Source organism: Sciurus vulgaris, assembly GCF_902686455.1.
Source record: "Sciurus vulgaris genome assembly, chromosome: 16".
In the NCBI taxonomy this organism is placed as follows: domain Eukaryota; kingdom Metazoa; phylum Chordata; class Mammalia; order Rodentia; family Sciuridae; genus Sciurus; species Sciurus vulgaris.
This window is the reverse complement of record NC_136477.1, coordinates 15098193-15113607: the sequence shown is the minus strand read 5'-3', so window position 1 is coordinate 15113607 and position 15415 is coordinate 15098193. Positions and strand designations below refer to the sequence as shown.

At 51.9% G+C, this 15415-nt stretch overlaps 2 protein-coding genes and 1 long non-coding RNA gene across 3 annotated transcripts in view; 2 read left to right on the top strand and 1 right to left on the bottom strand.

Annotated features, from left to right (window-relative positions):
- BRD4 (bromodomain containing 4) overlaps positions 1–5178 on the top strand; it is an 84469-nt gene extending 79291 nt beyond the window's left edge. Inside the window, exons 15-20 of the mRNA XM_079114069.1 lie at positions 1933–2045; positions 2144–2306; positions 2440–2570; positions 2696–2901; positions 2985–3231; positions 3555–5178. Coding sequence (XP_078970195.1) covers positions 1933–2045; positions 2144–2306; positions 2440–2570; positions 2696–2901; positions 2985–3231; positions 3555–3623 — 929 coding nt within the window. The 3' untranslated portion in view covers positions 3624–5178. The remainder of the gene's footprint in view (positions 1–1932; positions 2046–2143; positions 2307–2439; positions 2571–2695; positions 2902–2984; positions 3232–3554) is intronic.
- Positions 4981–8289, bottom strand: LOC306645938. Its single transcript, XR_013759764.1, has 2 exons — positions 8090–8289; positions 4981–7700 (listed from the first exon to the last, which is right to left on the bottom strand). It is a non-coding gene; the product is annotated as an uncharacterized lncRNA (long non-coding RNA).
- Positions 8290–8506: 217 nt separating this feature from the next.
- EPHX3 (epoxide hydrolase 3) lies at positions 8507–13094 on the top strand. The gene is made up of 7 exons (XM_079114091.1): positions 8507–9148; positions 9298–9383; positions 9778–9935; positions 10055–10183; positions 11972–12075; positions 12166–12302; positions 12397–13094. The coding sequence occupies exons 1-7, from the start codon at positions 8906–8908 to the stop codon at positions 12620–12622; spliced, it is 1083 nt and encodes a 360-aa protein (XP_078970217.1). The 5' UTR covers positions 8507–8905; the 3' UTR covers positions 12623–13094.
- Positions 13095–15415: the final 2321 nt, after the last annotated feature.

Below are 15415 nucleotides of genomic sequence, written 5' to 3'. Positions count from 1 at the left end.
GTTTTGGAACAGTGGGGCTCTTCTCTCAACACCAAAATATTTTGGCCAGAAAATGTTCATTCATGTCTTGTGATGTGGAACACTTAAGGATCAGGGCAGTTGTCCTGGACTGATAGCATAGGTTGTACAGTCTGCCTTGGAGGATCTCCAAGTGCAGCCCACAAACTTGAGTAGTAGAAACTGCCAGGTGCAAGTGGGTTGCCTGTGTCCTGAGCTGAGAGCAGCTGTCTATTCTCCCTGGGAAAAACTGGTTTTGGGCTTCATCACTGTGCAGCTGTGGCTATTCTCACTCAGAGAAGGCCAAGCTTCCCTGTGGGAGGAAGGTGATAGGTGACAGAACAACTGGCATTTGGGGGGGCTTAGGTCAGTAGCCTAGGATATCTGGCCACCTCTTCTTTGAGTCCCAAGCCCTGACTCAAGCTCCTACAGCCTAGGAAGGGGCATGAGGAATGGTGAAGGTTGGAACACAGTTGGGGACTTTGAGCCAAAAATGAGGTTGTCAAGAGTTCCACAGAGGCTCAGCAGGCATCCCTGGGCACCCAGCCAGCTTTCCAGTGCCGTATCTTAATTGCCAGCCCTCTAAGGCTACCAGAAGGTGGGTGGTTCCTTATAGCATCAGCCCAAGAGCCTTCTGTTGGCCTAATCAGCTTCAGCAGATTCTCCCCAACAACCTAGCCCTAGCTGGGAGCCTGTCATGTTCATGTGACCTGTGGATCGCTGGCACCAGGCCAAAACCAGGGCCAGCAAGATAAGATGGTAGTTGTCCTGAACCACTACAATGGAGATAAGTGTCAAAGCCAATAAAACCAACCCCAGAGGATTATGAGACTGCAGGGACTGGGCAAACCGTGCAACAGTTATAGACTCCAAACAACAAACAACTTTGAAGGGCGAGTCCTGTCTTTAGAGAGTGACAGGAGGGTGTGACACACCTGGGGCATTATGGTCTACTCCAGGCATATCAAAATAGAGACCTTCAACTGGGGGGCTCTTGGCAGACCCAAGAGTGTCTTTGCTGGCAGACAGTGGCTTGGAAGCAGGACCTGGAGGTTGGCATGTAGGACCAAATTAAATTGCTCAGCGTGAAGCATGAAGCAGAACTCAGAATGTGTTGGAAAGGCGGTACTTATTCTTGTGGATAGCTTGGCTTGTCCTGAGCTGTAGCTGGCCACATTGTATCAGGTGGCAAGGCCCCTTCAGGCAAGAATTTGGGCAGAGGGGTGTCTGGGTTGCATTGGGTTGGGTGGGACTTAGCTCCTTCAGTTGCCCAGTTTTGAGCTGCTGGCTCACTGTGACCTGGGTTTCAGTTTCCTCGCTACACAGCTAAGGACACTAAAGTACTTCAGGGTCTATTTCTCAGTGGCCATCAGCAGGGCTCTCCAGGGTTCCTCTGACCTGCAACTCTTTGGGTCTCTCCTAGCCACAAGGCGAGGTCCCAGGACCTATTCTACTTACTCTGTCCAGGTGGAGGCCAGTTCCTGACTTCCCTGTTTTACAGACAGGCTGAGTTAGAGGACAGGACTTTAGGAAGGGTTCTGAAAATCCCCACCCTCACCCCCAAGGACTAGGCCCCAGGTCCTCAGCAACCACCCAGGTGATCCAGGCTGCTCAGGGGCAAAGTGGGGACCAGGCTCATCCTTGTAGATTGACATCCCTTATGTTTAGCTCAAGCCACATTTTAGAACTGTCTGAAACTATTTTTAAAAAGTTCTAGTGCCTGGACCCCACCTGAGACCCCACACTCAGTCCTTTGGGGGAAGGGAGTCAAATCCTTATCAGGCCCAGGAGATTTTTTTGGATCTTTTACTCTGTCAAGCCCAGCCAGGCCTCATGCTGGTTCTACATCCCCTTCCCCTGTTACAATTTTCTTGTGGCCCAGGGCTGGTGGACTTTATGCTAGCCCCCTGAAATGCTCCTTGTGCCCTCTCCTAGGTCACCTCCGTGAAGCCCCCTCCCCGCTTATGATACATTCCCCCCAGATGCCACCGTTCCAGAGCCTGACCCACCAGTCTCCACCCCAGCAAAATGTCCAGCCTAAGAAGCAGGTAAGGGCCGAGCCAGGCCACATCCCTCACGGGTAGGCGTGGGCCACAGCCAGGAGTGCCTGCCTGTCTCACAGACCATGGTGCCTCTGCTGTTTCAGGATTTGCATAAGGCCTCAGTGGTCCAGCCCCAGCCCCTGGTGGTGGTGAAAGAGGAGAAAATCCACTCACCCATCATCCGCAGTGAGCCCTTCAGTCCCACACTGCGGCCGGAGCCCCCCAAGCACCCGGAGAGCATCAAGGCCCCAGTCCACATGCCCCAGCGTGAGTGTCCTCCCTGCCCACACCTGGAGCTCAGGGCCCCAGGCCTATGCCAGACATGAGCTTACTCTGGGGCCATGGATCTTGTCCTACTGGGATAAGGTGGGCCCAGGCCCACAGGCTGTTTGTATTCCAGGGCCTGAGTTGAAACCTGTGGATGTTGGGAGACCTGTGATCCGACCCCCTGAACAGAATGCAGCCCCTCCAGGGGCCCCTGACAAGGACAAACAGAAACAGGAGCCTAAGACACCAGTGGCACCAAAAAAGGTAGGGATAGTAGACCAGTGGTTGCCCTGTGGTCCTCACGCCAGGGAGGCACCTTGGAGTTGGAGGGCATGAACTCCCTAAGGCATAGTAGGCTTCTTACTCCTCTTGGTTTCTGTGCCCTGCAGGACCTGAAAATCAAGAACATGGGCTCCTGGGCCAGCCTGGTACAGAAGCATCCAACCACCCCATCCTCTACAGCTAAGTCATCAAGTGACAGTTTTGAACAGTTTCGCCGTGCTGCTCGGGAGAAGGAAGAGCGGGAGAAGGCCCTGAAGGCACAGGCTGAGCATGCAGAGAAGGAGAAAGAGCGACTGCGGCAGGAGCGCATGAGGTGGGCTGTGGTCCGGGCAGGGCACCGGGGCTCTCAGGGCCACACCAAGGCCCCAGGCTGACCCAGGGCCCTGCTCTGCCCAGGAGCCGAGAGGACGAAGATGCACTGGAGCAGGCACGGCGAGCCCATGAGGAGGCGCGGCGGCGCCAGGAGCAGCAGCAGCAGCAGCAGCAACAACGGCAAGAACAGCAGCAGCAGCAGCAGCAGCAGGCTGCCGCTGTGGCTGCCGCCGCCGCCCCCCAGGCCCAAAGCTCCCAGCCCCAGTCCATGCTGGACCAGCAGAGGGAATTGGCCCGGAAGCGGGAGCAGGAGCGAAGGCGCCGGGAGGCCGTGAGTCTGGGACCCTAGTGGGAACTCTTGGGCAGAAATCTACCTGGAGGAAGTAGCAAAGGAGGCCTGGGAGAGGGAGGAGGGGCAGATGGTGAGCCCAGGCCTGCTGGTGCACACCAGGCTAGCCTCTGGACTCAGAGGTGACTCAGCTGGTATATAGACAACCCAGGTGCTCTGAGGATGGGCCCTGAGGGAAGAGTCCTGGGGAAGGTCTGGGGCCAAACACAGACAGCATGGGTGCTGGGTTATGAAGGAAGTCTTAGAGCCACAGCAGGAGCAGGGCACCCAAACTCATTCCCACCTTCCTTCCTCTTCCCCTCCAGATGGCAGCTACGATTGACATGAATTTCCAGAGTGATCTATTGTCAATATTTGAAGAAAATCTTTTCTGAGAGCACCTAGGTGACTTCTGACTTTGATTTTCTGGCAAAACATTGACTCTCCATAGTGTTAGGGACGGCAGTGGAGGCGGTAGCAGGGGCCGGGGTGTCTCCAGGCCTGGCCCTACTGCATGCTATGCCCAGGGCAGGCCTGACGGGCAGCTGAAGATCGCAGAGCCCATCTGCCTTACAGCCAGCCGGAGGGACGTCCCGCCACCCCTCTCACAGGACGTCAGCTCAGAGCACGCCTCAATACGAGCAAGAGCAAGTGCCGGCCGGACTCAAGGCCTGTGTCCCCGCGTGTGGGGCAGAAGCCCTTCTCTCCGCCAAATGTCTACACAGTATACACAGGACACTGTCGCTGCCGCCATGACTGATTTTCTGTCCCTGAGAACGTGACGTTTGTGACGTCCTGCCCGATGGGAGTCCTTCCCCACACCCCAGCCATCGCCGCTTGCTCCTAAGAGGCCAGGACAGGTCCAAGTGGGCTGCAGCGGACGAGGGCAGTGGCTCACATCCCCTTGCTGGCACTGACTTTGCCTTGAACAGACCCCTCCCTCCCCTCCCCCCACAAGCCTTTAATTGAGAGCCGCTCTCTATAAGTGTTCGCTTGTGCAAAAGGGAATAGTGCCGTGGAGGTGTGTGTGTGTCCATGGCAATTCTGATCGAGGTGACCGTCCCATGAGTGTGGGCGGGCCTTGCCCGGGGAGTGAGGCCACCAACCAAAGTCAGTTCCTTCCCACCTGTGTTTCTGTTTTGTTTTTGTTTTTGTTTTTTTCTATATATATATTTTTTTGTTGAATTCTATTTTATTTTTAATTCTCTCTTCTCCAGACACAATGGCACTGCTTATCTCCGAAATGGTGTGATCGTCTCATTGAGCGGCGGCTCCCACCGCACTGTGGGTAGTGTGTGACCGTGGCTGTACTGTATAGTGAACATAGTTGGCATATCTTTGTTTGAAGTTTGTTGGTGACTCCACCAAACCAGTGTAAAAAACAAAACAAAAAAATTCACAAAAAAAAAAGCAAAATAGAAAAAAAAAAAAAAAAAAAAAAAACCCTGCCTATATTTTACTCAGTTTCAAACTCTATTAGTCTATTTTTAATTATAAACCAGAAAGCTGCGATCCCCCTCTCCCTGCCATTTGTTGGCTTTTCTTTCTTTGTTTTTAATGTCAAATCTGTGTTTTTTGTTTTTGGGGTGTTTTTGTTTTGTTTTGTTTTTGTTTTTGTTTTTTTAACCAAGAAAGGAAGGGACTGAGGATTAGGTGGGCTTCAGGAACTAGGGGGTGAGGGGGCACAGACTGAGGCAGAGGCTTTCCCTGCCCAGTGCCCAGTCCCAACCAGGTGGCTGCTCCCTCCCATAATTTTTTTTTTTTTTTTTTTTTTTTTAATAATCGGAGCCCTTGGCGAGGTTATGAGTGCCATGAGAACCCACTACACCACAATGCTGGTGCCTCAGTGTTGGCCAAACTCTGGAGTCACTGACTGGTTTGACTTTCATACGGTGAATATGCATTTGGTCTGTACTGATCATGGAATAAACACATCTCTCTTTTTTAATACTGGTGTCTCCCTGACATTTCTTTGTGAACCAGCGGTTGCCTAGGCTAGGCCCAGGTTCCTCTATGCTCTCAGGACCCCGGGCCACCTCTGCACAAGAACTACCAACAATGACAACATAGCCCCTTTCCTGTGGCCTGTTCCTGCCTTTCCTGGGCAGGAACCACTCAGGCTCACAGCAACCACCCTAAGCTGAGGGTGTGACAGGGAGCCCAGATAACCCATCAGCCTTCCTGTGGATCTTGGCCTAAGTGGGTGACATGCCCCAATAGAACTCTGGCCAAACTCCAGACCATACTTGTCCCATTTGCTCTCCTCCATCCCTGTCCCCCACTTACCAAAGGATTTGGGCCACTTATCCCACCTTGCTTGCCTCTACCTAACTTCTCCTTTCATTTAAGCTCAGGGTTAACCAGATGTTCTTAGGTAAGTGTACACTCGCCCCAAATAGGATCCTCGTTCACCTCACGCACATGCGCATACACATGGAACACACCCCAGAAAGCCCACAAGTGGCCTCCCTGCCAGTGGGCTTACTGTACGCACATACCCCAGCCACAAGGCATGGGTGGCACCCAAGAACAGCCCCAAGGATGTAAGGTTCGAGTATATATATGTATGCAGAGACAAACGGAAACATTTCTAGCACTGTTTATTAACCCACATTCCCCTTTTCAACCAGAAAGGTTCTTCCTTGTCTTGTGTTTAGGATCTGCCAAACCTCCTAGGGAGGGTGTAGTTAAGGCATCCAGTCAGTGGCCCCCCCCACTTCCTCAGTGTCCCTGCCCACACCAGGCACTTCATATACCTGTGCCTGTTTGAACTGTGCCAGTTCAAATTTGACACATTTTGGTTTTTGGGGATTTCTTCCATCTCATCTCACCCTCCTCATTTTTGTTCTTTGTTTTGTTCAGAAACTTCCCCAGGCTCAGTCAATGGTTGAGTTAGATGGTTTTGTCTGCACCTTCCTGCTAAAGATTTTTAACTCTGCCATGGCCTTCTCCACACCTCTCTGATGTTTCTCTAACTGGGTTGTAATTAGAACTGGGATTTATTTAATTTCTCTGGCCATTTCCAAATCCCTCCCACAGTACTAGAAATCTTAGTCCTATACAAGAGTTAAGAGGTGTGTACAAGCCCCATTGTACTGTATGCACGGATCGCTTGGCCAATAATCATGTCAGTGAATCTGAGACTTGTATTAATATACAACACTTTAGACATTTGTAGAAGGGAATTCGTAGACTTTTCACTTATATACTAAAAGGTTCTTTTTTTTTTGTGCAGTTCTCATTGCAAAAATAAACATTTGTACTGAATATCAAATTACCCTCCTATGACTACTGCTGTCTTTTTTTTTTTTAATGGAATGCTTGGGGAATTTGTGTGTGATCCTTGTGCAGGGGCCATGCTAATTTTCTCTAATCTTTCACTTTTAGTATATGTACTACTGAAGTGAGCACTAGTGCTGTCTTTTTGAGGGTAGAGTTGGGAGGAAGGGTAAAGTGAGTGCCAGGGTCAGGGTTCTGTCAAAAAAAAGAGGTTCCCAGACAACTAGAGCAGCCATACAGCCAGATTAGAGAATTCAGGAAAGATCTGGGACAATGAAGTTGTCAGAGGACTGATTTGATGAAATATAAAAGAAACCAAATTTATGATATAGACTAATCACAAGAAAAATCTTTAGAGAGAACAAAAATGAGTGCAATGGCTGGGCACAGTAGCACAAGCCTGTAATCTCAGCTACTTGGGAGGCTGAGGCAGAAGGTTGAGTTCTAGACCAACTTCAGCAATTTAGCAAGACCCTGTTTGAATAAAAAGGGCTGCAGATGTAGCTCAGTGGTAAAGCACCCCTGGGTTCAATGCCCAGTACCACCAAAAACACAAAAATTAAAATATAGGCAATGTAATCAGTGTCATTCCTTTCCAAGACGCAGTGTTTACTGAGGCAGAACATAAACAGCCATTCTCCTTCAAGTAGCAACCCATGGGCTTAATTATGGTCCCAGGAAGTACAGTTCTGGGACCATAATTAAACAGTCTGTTTAATAATACAAAGGTATAAAGATAACTAGAAAGAGAGCTGGAAGGTTACAAGGGATGGAGTGTTTTAAGTTAGATGAAACCAAGAGAGAAAGTAAAAATGGAAACTGCATGTCCACTGGTGATGACTGTAAGTAAATAGATAAGCTCCAAAATGGTAAATCAAGAAACAGCCACAGAGGCTGGGGTTGTGGCTTAGTGGTAAGTGCTTGCCTAGCATGTGAGGCGCTGGGTTTGATTCTTGGCACCACATAAAAATAAAGGTTCATCAACTAATAAACATATTTTTTTAAAAAGAATAGCCACAGAAACACATTATAGGTAATCTAGGTAACCACCAGAAGAAAGATGAACGCTTTCCAGTGGCTGTAGGGTTGGAGCCACAGATTAATGTTTTCCTCTGTAAATATTCCTGGGTTGTGTTTAGCCAGAGGTATGACTTCAGGCAAATAACTTCATCCTGAAACTTGAGGTTCATGATCTGTAATGCAAGAACATCAAAATAATATTACCCACACTTAATAACCTTGCTATAAGGGTTAAATGAATGTCCCTAAAATCTTGGGGGAGGGCTGCAAGAGAGTGGAAGAAAGTGGCTCCTTGTAGGGACGTGACTCTGACCCGGGGCTCCATCATGCTCGGCCCCGCCCTCCTCCCGCTCCCAAGCTGGCTCTAGGAGTCCAGGTCTCCCGCTCCACTGGTCTCCACCCACGGAGCCCAGACCCCAACATTCGGCTAAGGGTATCAGGCCAGGACCTGTAGCTCGGACATCAATGGCCGCCACCGTCCAATCACAGCCGCGTAGGGGTGGGCTGGCGGGTCCGCTGGACCAATGGGAAGACTGCGCGGGGCGGAGGCCTCAAGACCCACCGTTGAAACCAGACCTGGGCGCAGATGCCGCCGGGTCTCTCGGAGTCAGGCCGAGAAGAAAGTCACGCGCTCCAAGGCGGGAGCCACTCGGGTGGGATGATAGCCGAGGCTACCGAGACCTACCTGGTTGCTTCGACTAACCGCCACAGCTTTGCCTGCTCTTCTTCCGCTTTCGGGCCTTCCCTGCCATATTAGGTTCCGGCCCCGCCTCCCCGTCTCATTGGCCCAGCTACAGACCAATCCCAGTTCATTGGCCCAGCCTCCGACCTTCTCCGCCCAATGTTAAGCCCCCACCTCCTTCAAGCTCCACCCGCTCTCCACCCACCTACATATGTCACGCCCCTTCATTCGAGGCCCCGCCCATTTCGCCCAGGGTCTGCTTTTGTCTGGGTTCGGAATTTCCCTCTAGTGTTTAGAACCACCCACCTGCTTCAGGTGTCCTCCTAGGTCCAGCCCCTATCTTAAGCTCCACCCAGACCTTCGTAGGCCACGCCCACGGTCATCTTTTCCCCCAAGGCCCCTCCCCAGCCACAGAAGGTCCTCGAGGGCTCTGTCCCCACACCCTTCTAGACTTGTTTCCTGTCCGTGTCACACCCAGGTATTTACCTGGCACTTAGGTGAGTCTTGTGCGGTGGTGGTTTCTGTCTGAGCTGCCCATCTATTTTTCTCAGCGAGTCCCACAGCCCAGACGGCACGGAGGGTCCTCAGACCAAAGGCGGTGGGGTCCCGGGGCCAGATCCCGCCTTGCCACTGCTGCCAGAGCCCCTGGCCCAGGTTCCCGACCGCAGCGCCGTCGTCATCCCGGGGCGCGGCGACATGCCGGAGCTGGTGGTGACGGCCCTGTTGGCGCCGTCGCGCCTCACGCTGAAGCTGCTGCGCGCCTTCATGTGGAGTTTAGTGTACTCGGCGGCGCTGGTGGCCGGGGCAATCTATGGCTGCATCGCGCTCACGCACGTGCTGTGTCGACCCAGACGTGGCTGTTGCGGGCGCCCCAGGCGAGCGGCTCCAGCTTGCCTGAAGGACCCCACGCTGGGCAAGCATGGCTTTCTGAGCCTCAGGGTGAGTGCTCCAAGGCTGCGGAATCTCAAGGGTTTGGGGTGGAATGAGCAAGGAGGAAATGATTGAATCCAAATCCAGCTCAGTAGAGTCCTGGTGGCTCAAGTCTAGGGAGGAAGGATTCCCAGGCCTTACATCTTGCCCTCCTGCAGAGCTCTGGTCTGCGCCTGCACTATGTCTCCGCTGGCCATGGCAACCGGACCCTCATGCTGTTTCTGCATGGCTTCCCTGAGAACTGGTATGTCTGGGGCGCGTGGAACTGTGGAGAGAAGGAGCTTCTACCACTATGGCACCCAAGAGGTGGGGATGAGGACTGAGGAGTCCCGTGGTTACAGAGCAGCATTTTAGGGCCCTGACAGTGCCAAGAGGACAGAAGGACCACACCAGGATGCCTCAGGATCTGTAGACCCTGAGGGGATGGGACCAAGGAGCATTGAGATTGAAGCTGGCCTGTTTTTTGAATGCAGCTTGCCTCTGCCTTTGCCTCTGCATCTGCCTGGGTTTTCCCCATCCTTTCTTCTGGGAAGTCCAGAGCAGGAAGGTGGGGTCACCAGTCTCTGTTGTGCGTAGGATGGAAGTTCCTCCTGGGGGCCTTGACTCAACTTCCCCCCACACTCCCTCCTGCTGAGCAGGTTCTCCTGGCGCCACCAGCTCAGGGAGTTTCAGAGCCACTTCCATGTTGTGGCTGTGGACCTGCGTGGTTACGGCCCCTCTGATGCTCCAAGGGATGTGGACTGCTACACCACCGACCTGCTCATGGCTGACATCCAGGATGTTATCCTGGGCCTAGGTGAGAAGTCAACACCATCCCAGACAAGGCTTCCCCCGTACTGTCCATGCCCATCTCCTACGTTGCCCACCCTGCCTCGCTCCTACCTGGCGTCTTACACCAGCTCCTCTGTCCTCCAGGTTACTCCAAGTGCATCCTTGTGAGCCATGACTGGGGCGCTCTCCTTGCCTGGAATTTCTCCATCTACTTCCCATCCCTGGTAGAACGGATGGTTGTGGTCAGTGCTGCCCCCATGTCAGTGTACCAAGGTGTGTCCTGATGCTGGAATGTGCCAGTGTGCAGGGCATTGTGTTTGTATTTGCACTTCTCCATTCACCTGTCATGTGCCAAGGGCTAGGGGTGTAGCAGTGAACCTGGATCCCTTCCCTGTGGCACTCCTCAATCTAAAATCAATGACAGTTACACTTAAGAGTGACCCACAGGGCTGGGGATATAGCTCATTTGGTAGAGTGCTTGCCTTACATGCACAAGGCCCTGGGTTCAATCCCCAGCATCATAGAAATCAAACAAACAAAAAAGAGTGACCCACATTTTTAAAGAACTTACAAATAAGAGCCAAGAGGTTATAGCTTAGTGGTAAGATGCTTATCTAGCATGCTTGAGGCTTAGGTTCAATTCCCCCAGCACTGAAAAAAAAAAAAAAAAAAAAAAAAAAAAAATTTGTCTAGGACCAGAATTGTTTTGGATTTCAAAATTTTTAGATGTTAGAATATGTGCATACACACAATATCTTACAGATGGGACTGGGGTCTAAACATGAAATAGTTCATAACTCAGCCAGGTGCAGTGATGCACAGCTGTTATCCCTGTGACTGGAGAGGCTGAGGCAAGAGAATCACAAGTTCAAAGCCAGCCTCAGCACTTAGTGTGGCCCTAACAACTCAACGAGACCCTGTCTCTAAATAAAATACAAAAAAGGGCTGGGGATGTGGCTGAGTGCCTAAGTGCCCTTAGGTTCAATCTCCGGTACCAAAAAGAAAGAAAGAAAGAAAATAATTTGTAATTCATTATTTCCTACCTACCTTGCACATGTAGACTGAAGGTAATTTATAGAGTAGTTTTAATAATTTTGTGTGTGAAAAAAGCTTGTATACATTGAACCATCAGAGGTCCAGTGTGGAATTTTCAATGCGTGGCATCATATTGGCATTCAAAAGTTTTGAATTTTGGAACATTTCGGATTTTCAGATGAGCGATGTTCAATCTGTAGCAATTGCCTGTGACAGGGAGCACGTACACAGTTGCCTATCCAGGGTTCCTGGGCTTACGAAAATATATTGCAACTGGAGGAGACTGAGGCAAGGGGGTCTAAATGGCCTGCTTTTGGTGAAGACATAGACAACTAAGCAACCACACACTGTGATAGCAGAGCCTTATCACACACGTGATCTGGGAATTTCGGGGGTGTGGGTTTGGTGCTGGGGATTGTACACAGGGCCTTGAGCATGTTCAGCTTGTGTTCTACTACTTATACCCCCGAATCCACGTTACCTGATTTTATTTATTATTTATTTATTTTTGTGATACTGGGGTTGAAACCAGGGCCTCGCGCATGCCGGTCGAGCAAGCACTCTGCCCTCACCTGATTTCAGTGTCCAGCAGCACAGTCATGACGTTCTTCCCCCACTATCACCATTGTTGTTTCTTATCTGTTTCCAGCCCTAGACCGAAAGCTCTTGAGGGTAGAGAGTGTTTCTCTCCTGTTCACTTTTGGGTCTCCAAGAGCCAGACCTGGCACATAAATGTTTGCCAAATGAAACAGGGATTGCATCCAGACCTAGGCAGGGGAAGCCTACTGGGGGCTGTGGGAGCTTCGAAGAGCTACAGAGGGAGGCACCCCGTTCTGTGAATACAGGGACTGCCTGGCAAGGAAGAAAGCTGGTACCTGGGCCAGGAAGGGGACAAGTGTCTTCACAGACAGGAGGGCAGTGGTGGCATTCTTGAGGACTGTGTGCCTGACCTGGGTGTTGGACGATAAGGTGCAGAGCCATTCCAGACCCAAGCCTCACATTCTTTCCCCCTCATTCCCTTCCCAGACTATTCGATACGCCACATTGGCCAGTTCTTCCGATCGAACTACATGTTCCTGTTCCAGCTTCCTTGGCTGCCAGAGAAGTTGCTGTCCATGTCTGACTTCCAGGTGCAGTGGGGTGAAGGCCTAGGGGTGTGGGGTAGCAGGTTGGGACCAGGAAGGTTGGACACTGAAGCCAGAACCCTGTTCTGTACCCAGATCTTGAAGACCACCCTTACCCACCGCAAGAGAGGCATCCCACACCTGACCCCCAGTGAACTCGAGGCCTTCCTTTATAACTTCTCTCAGCCCGGTGGCCTCACAGGGCCCATCAACTACTACCGAAACCTCTTCAGGTAAGGCTGGACCCAGGGTAGAAGCTCAGAGGAGTTCCAGGGGCAGGGAATAGGGGTAGCCATTCTTCTGCCTATCTGTCTGTCTTGGCCATAGGAACTTCCCCCTGGAACCCCAGGAACTGGCCACACCCACACTGCTGCTGTGGGGGGAGAAGGACCCCTACTTCCAGCTGGGGCTGGTGGAAGCCATTGGTAGACGCTTTGTGCCAGGCCGCCTGGAGGCTCACATCCTGCCAGGTGTGGGGCACTGGATCCCACAGAGCAACCCCCAGGAGATGCACCAGTATATGTGGGCCTTTTTGCAAGATCTGCTGGAATAGTGTTTCTTCCTCACTGGCCTGCCCAGGTACACAAGCACGTGTATACTTGGGAACACATCATCTGTGTGGGCCTGAGAGTCTGTAAAGTGTACATAACGTGGTGAACTTCTGAATCAGCCATGGGTGTGAGTCTTCTAGATGGCACAAAAAACGTGTCTATGGATTCCCTGAGGCACACCATCCAGGCAGGTGTGTGCATGTGTTGCAAGCACTTGGACCCTAGGAACCAGGTTTACCTCTCCTTCACGGAGCTAGGTGATACAATTTGGTGTCTTAACCCTTCTTACCAAAGCTGCCCCCGGCATAGCTGTAGAGACTATAAACACATTTCTGTCTCTAGCTTCCACCTCCAGTCTGGATCTCAAGTCTTCTCCAATATTGTGTCCAATATGGTAGTGCTAGCCACGGTTGGCTACTTCAATATGAATGTAAATTAATTAAAATGAAATACAATTTTAAATGTGGTGCCTCAGTCACACTGGCTATATTTCAAGTGCTCAATTGTCACTTCAGTGTAGAAAACTCTATTAGTCAGTGTCAATGAGAATGCGTCTAGTTTAAGAGTGGGGGACCTCCTTGCCTACCTCTTGACTACCCTGCAAAGGTAAGACCTTCAATAGGAAGGAGGTGGGTATGCAGATTCCTCTCCAGCTGGGCTCAGGGCAGCTCCCACAATCCCCTTCCCCATTATAACCAAGTTCAAGTCAGGTCAAGTTCTCTCACCCCAGCCTGTACCAGCCTGTCTCAGATCCCTGGGAATACAGCTCTGGGTTCTGTTAGCATACATGAGATTCTGGTCTCAGCACAGAAAGAGACCAGCTCCCTGAATGACTCTCTGGGATCTGAGGCCTTGCCTTTCAGCTCCTAGAATCTTCTGCTGACTCTGGAGGCTTCTGGGTCCAGCCTCCAAATGAGGAGGTTATAAGTGGAGGGTGGACCTTCAGATCAACTTCCATCTTCCTGGCTTTAGAATTTAGTGTCTTGGGGACAGTGTCTTCACCTGTAGCATGAGGACTCAGGGGCCTTCTAGTTTTGTGATGAGCCTACCTAAACAAAGCCCAACTGCTAAGCCTTCCCCTTCTGCCCTCTCTTATCCCCAAAGAGACATATTTTCACTCAACATAGATGCCAGGCATTGTTCTAGATCCTAGGGATCCAGTGTGCACTATCAGGCCATCTTAAGCTAAAGCTTGCAAAGATTTGATCCAGCTCACAGAAACCTCCCATGCACAAGTTTAGCATTTCTGTGAAACTGGAGGAAAGTTTGGGATAGGAAGATGTGGGATTGTAAGCCATAGCCCATTCCTGGAGCTCACAGGGAGGAAAGAGGGCTATTCAAGTGAGTGACAGCTCAGGTAAGACTTCCCTGAGGAACCAGAGGCTGGATCCTAGTCGGGGAATTCACTTTTCCCAGGAGTAGGAAACCATCAATAGGCAGGGAATGAGCTCTGGCTGTTGGAGTAACAATGTGGGGGCCAATAGCTGCTAACCAGACCGCCAGGGGCTGTGAGGAGTTTGAAATCGATTCTCAAGGGAAGCTAGAGCGGGGTTTTCAGCAGGGGAGGGACATGGCTTGCATTTTGAAGAGCTCCCTGTGGCGGCTGGACAGTCCCATAGTTCCCTGCAAGAATGCGAGTGAAGAGACAGCAATGGACTGTCAGCACAGCGCAGTGCCTCGGCCTCCACAGGACAGGCCTCCCCTGCAGGGGGCAATGTATACCGCCGTGGGGGCCAGGAGGAGGGCCCTTGGGACTTGGGGCCCACGAACCTCGGAGCCTAGGGTGGAGGCGTGGGGCGAGGAGGCCTGCAGACGGGATGAAGACGACGTCCAAGGGGTCAGGCGATGGTTGCCAGGGTGATGAGGGAAGGGTTGATGGTTGACCGGAACGGGTAGCGGTTGTCTGGGTGATTGGAGAGGCCCCGGCAAAAGTTGACGGGAGGTCTGGGATAGTTGCTGGGACGACGAGGGTCCGCTGACGGTTGCCGCGGCAACCAGAAGGCGCTGTCTTCCGCCTCCTTGGTTGCAGGCGGGGTCTTATAAAGGAAGCGATCGCGTTGATTGGGCAAAGTTCTGGCCAGTGAGCCATTACAAACTCGTGGCTCAGTGGATGCCCGCCTCCCCAAGGCCGAGCCAATCAAGGAGCGTCCTTTCTCCAGCCGGGGGCTGGACGAGCGCAGCACTTTGGGCGGGAGTAGAGACCCCGAGAGCTCCAGCTGGGGCTCCTCCCGGAATTGGACTCACGCTCTCCCTGTTCAAAATCCTGCCTCTAGACCACTTTATGTCATTCAGTCATTCGTGCATTCATTCATTCAGCCATGCAGTCACTCACTCACGCATCTGCTGGTGCCACCGTTGGCCTCCCATCAGAGGAGGGGCGGAGGAGACAGCCGAACACTGCCAGCCGAGTGTGTCCAGGCACCTTTGGAATGTGGAACCGGTGGGCAGTGACCAGGAGGCGGGGAGGGAGGGAGAGAAGTCTGCCTGGAGGAGGCGATCTTGGAGCTGAACCTTGCAAAACAAAAGTGCTCCGACCAGCGGAAGGCTCCTACGCACGCAGTTTATCGTTTCCGTGAGACTGGAAGAAAAGTTTGGGATAGGAAGACGTGGGATTGTAAAGGACTTTCACTGCCAGCAAGGGAAAATCTTGGACAAACCTGCGTGTCTGGAATATTACTTGGGGACTGGGGAGGGGGCTGGACCAGAGGGGAAAGACAGGGTGGGAAACCCGGCAGGAGGATTGGTGTATTTCGAGCAGTATAGAATGATACTCCAGTCTAGGCACTGGTGGGGGG

Coding starts and splice junctions, on each gene's coding strand:
- EPHX3 (XM_079114091.1), top strand. CDS start 8,906: ATGCCGGAGCTGGTGGTGACGGCCCTGTTGGCGCCGTCGCGCCTCACG. Junction 10,184..11,971: donor CCCCATGTCAGTGTACCAAG/GTGTGTCCTGAT, acceptor TTCCCTTCCCAG/ACTATTCGATACGCCACATT. Junction 12,303..12,396: donor TACTACCGAAACCTCTTCAG/GTAAGGCTGGAC, acceptor TCTTGGCCATAG/GAACTTCCCCCTGGAACCCC.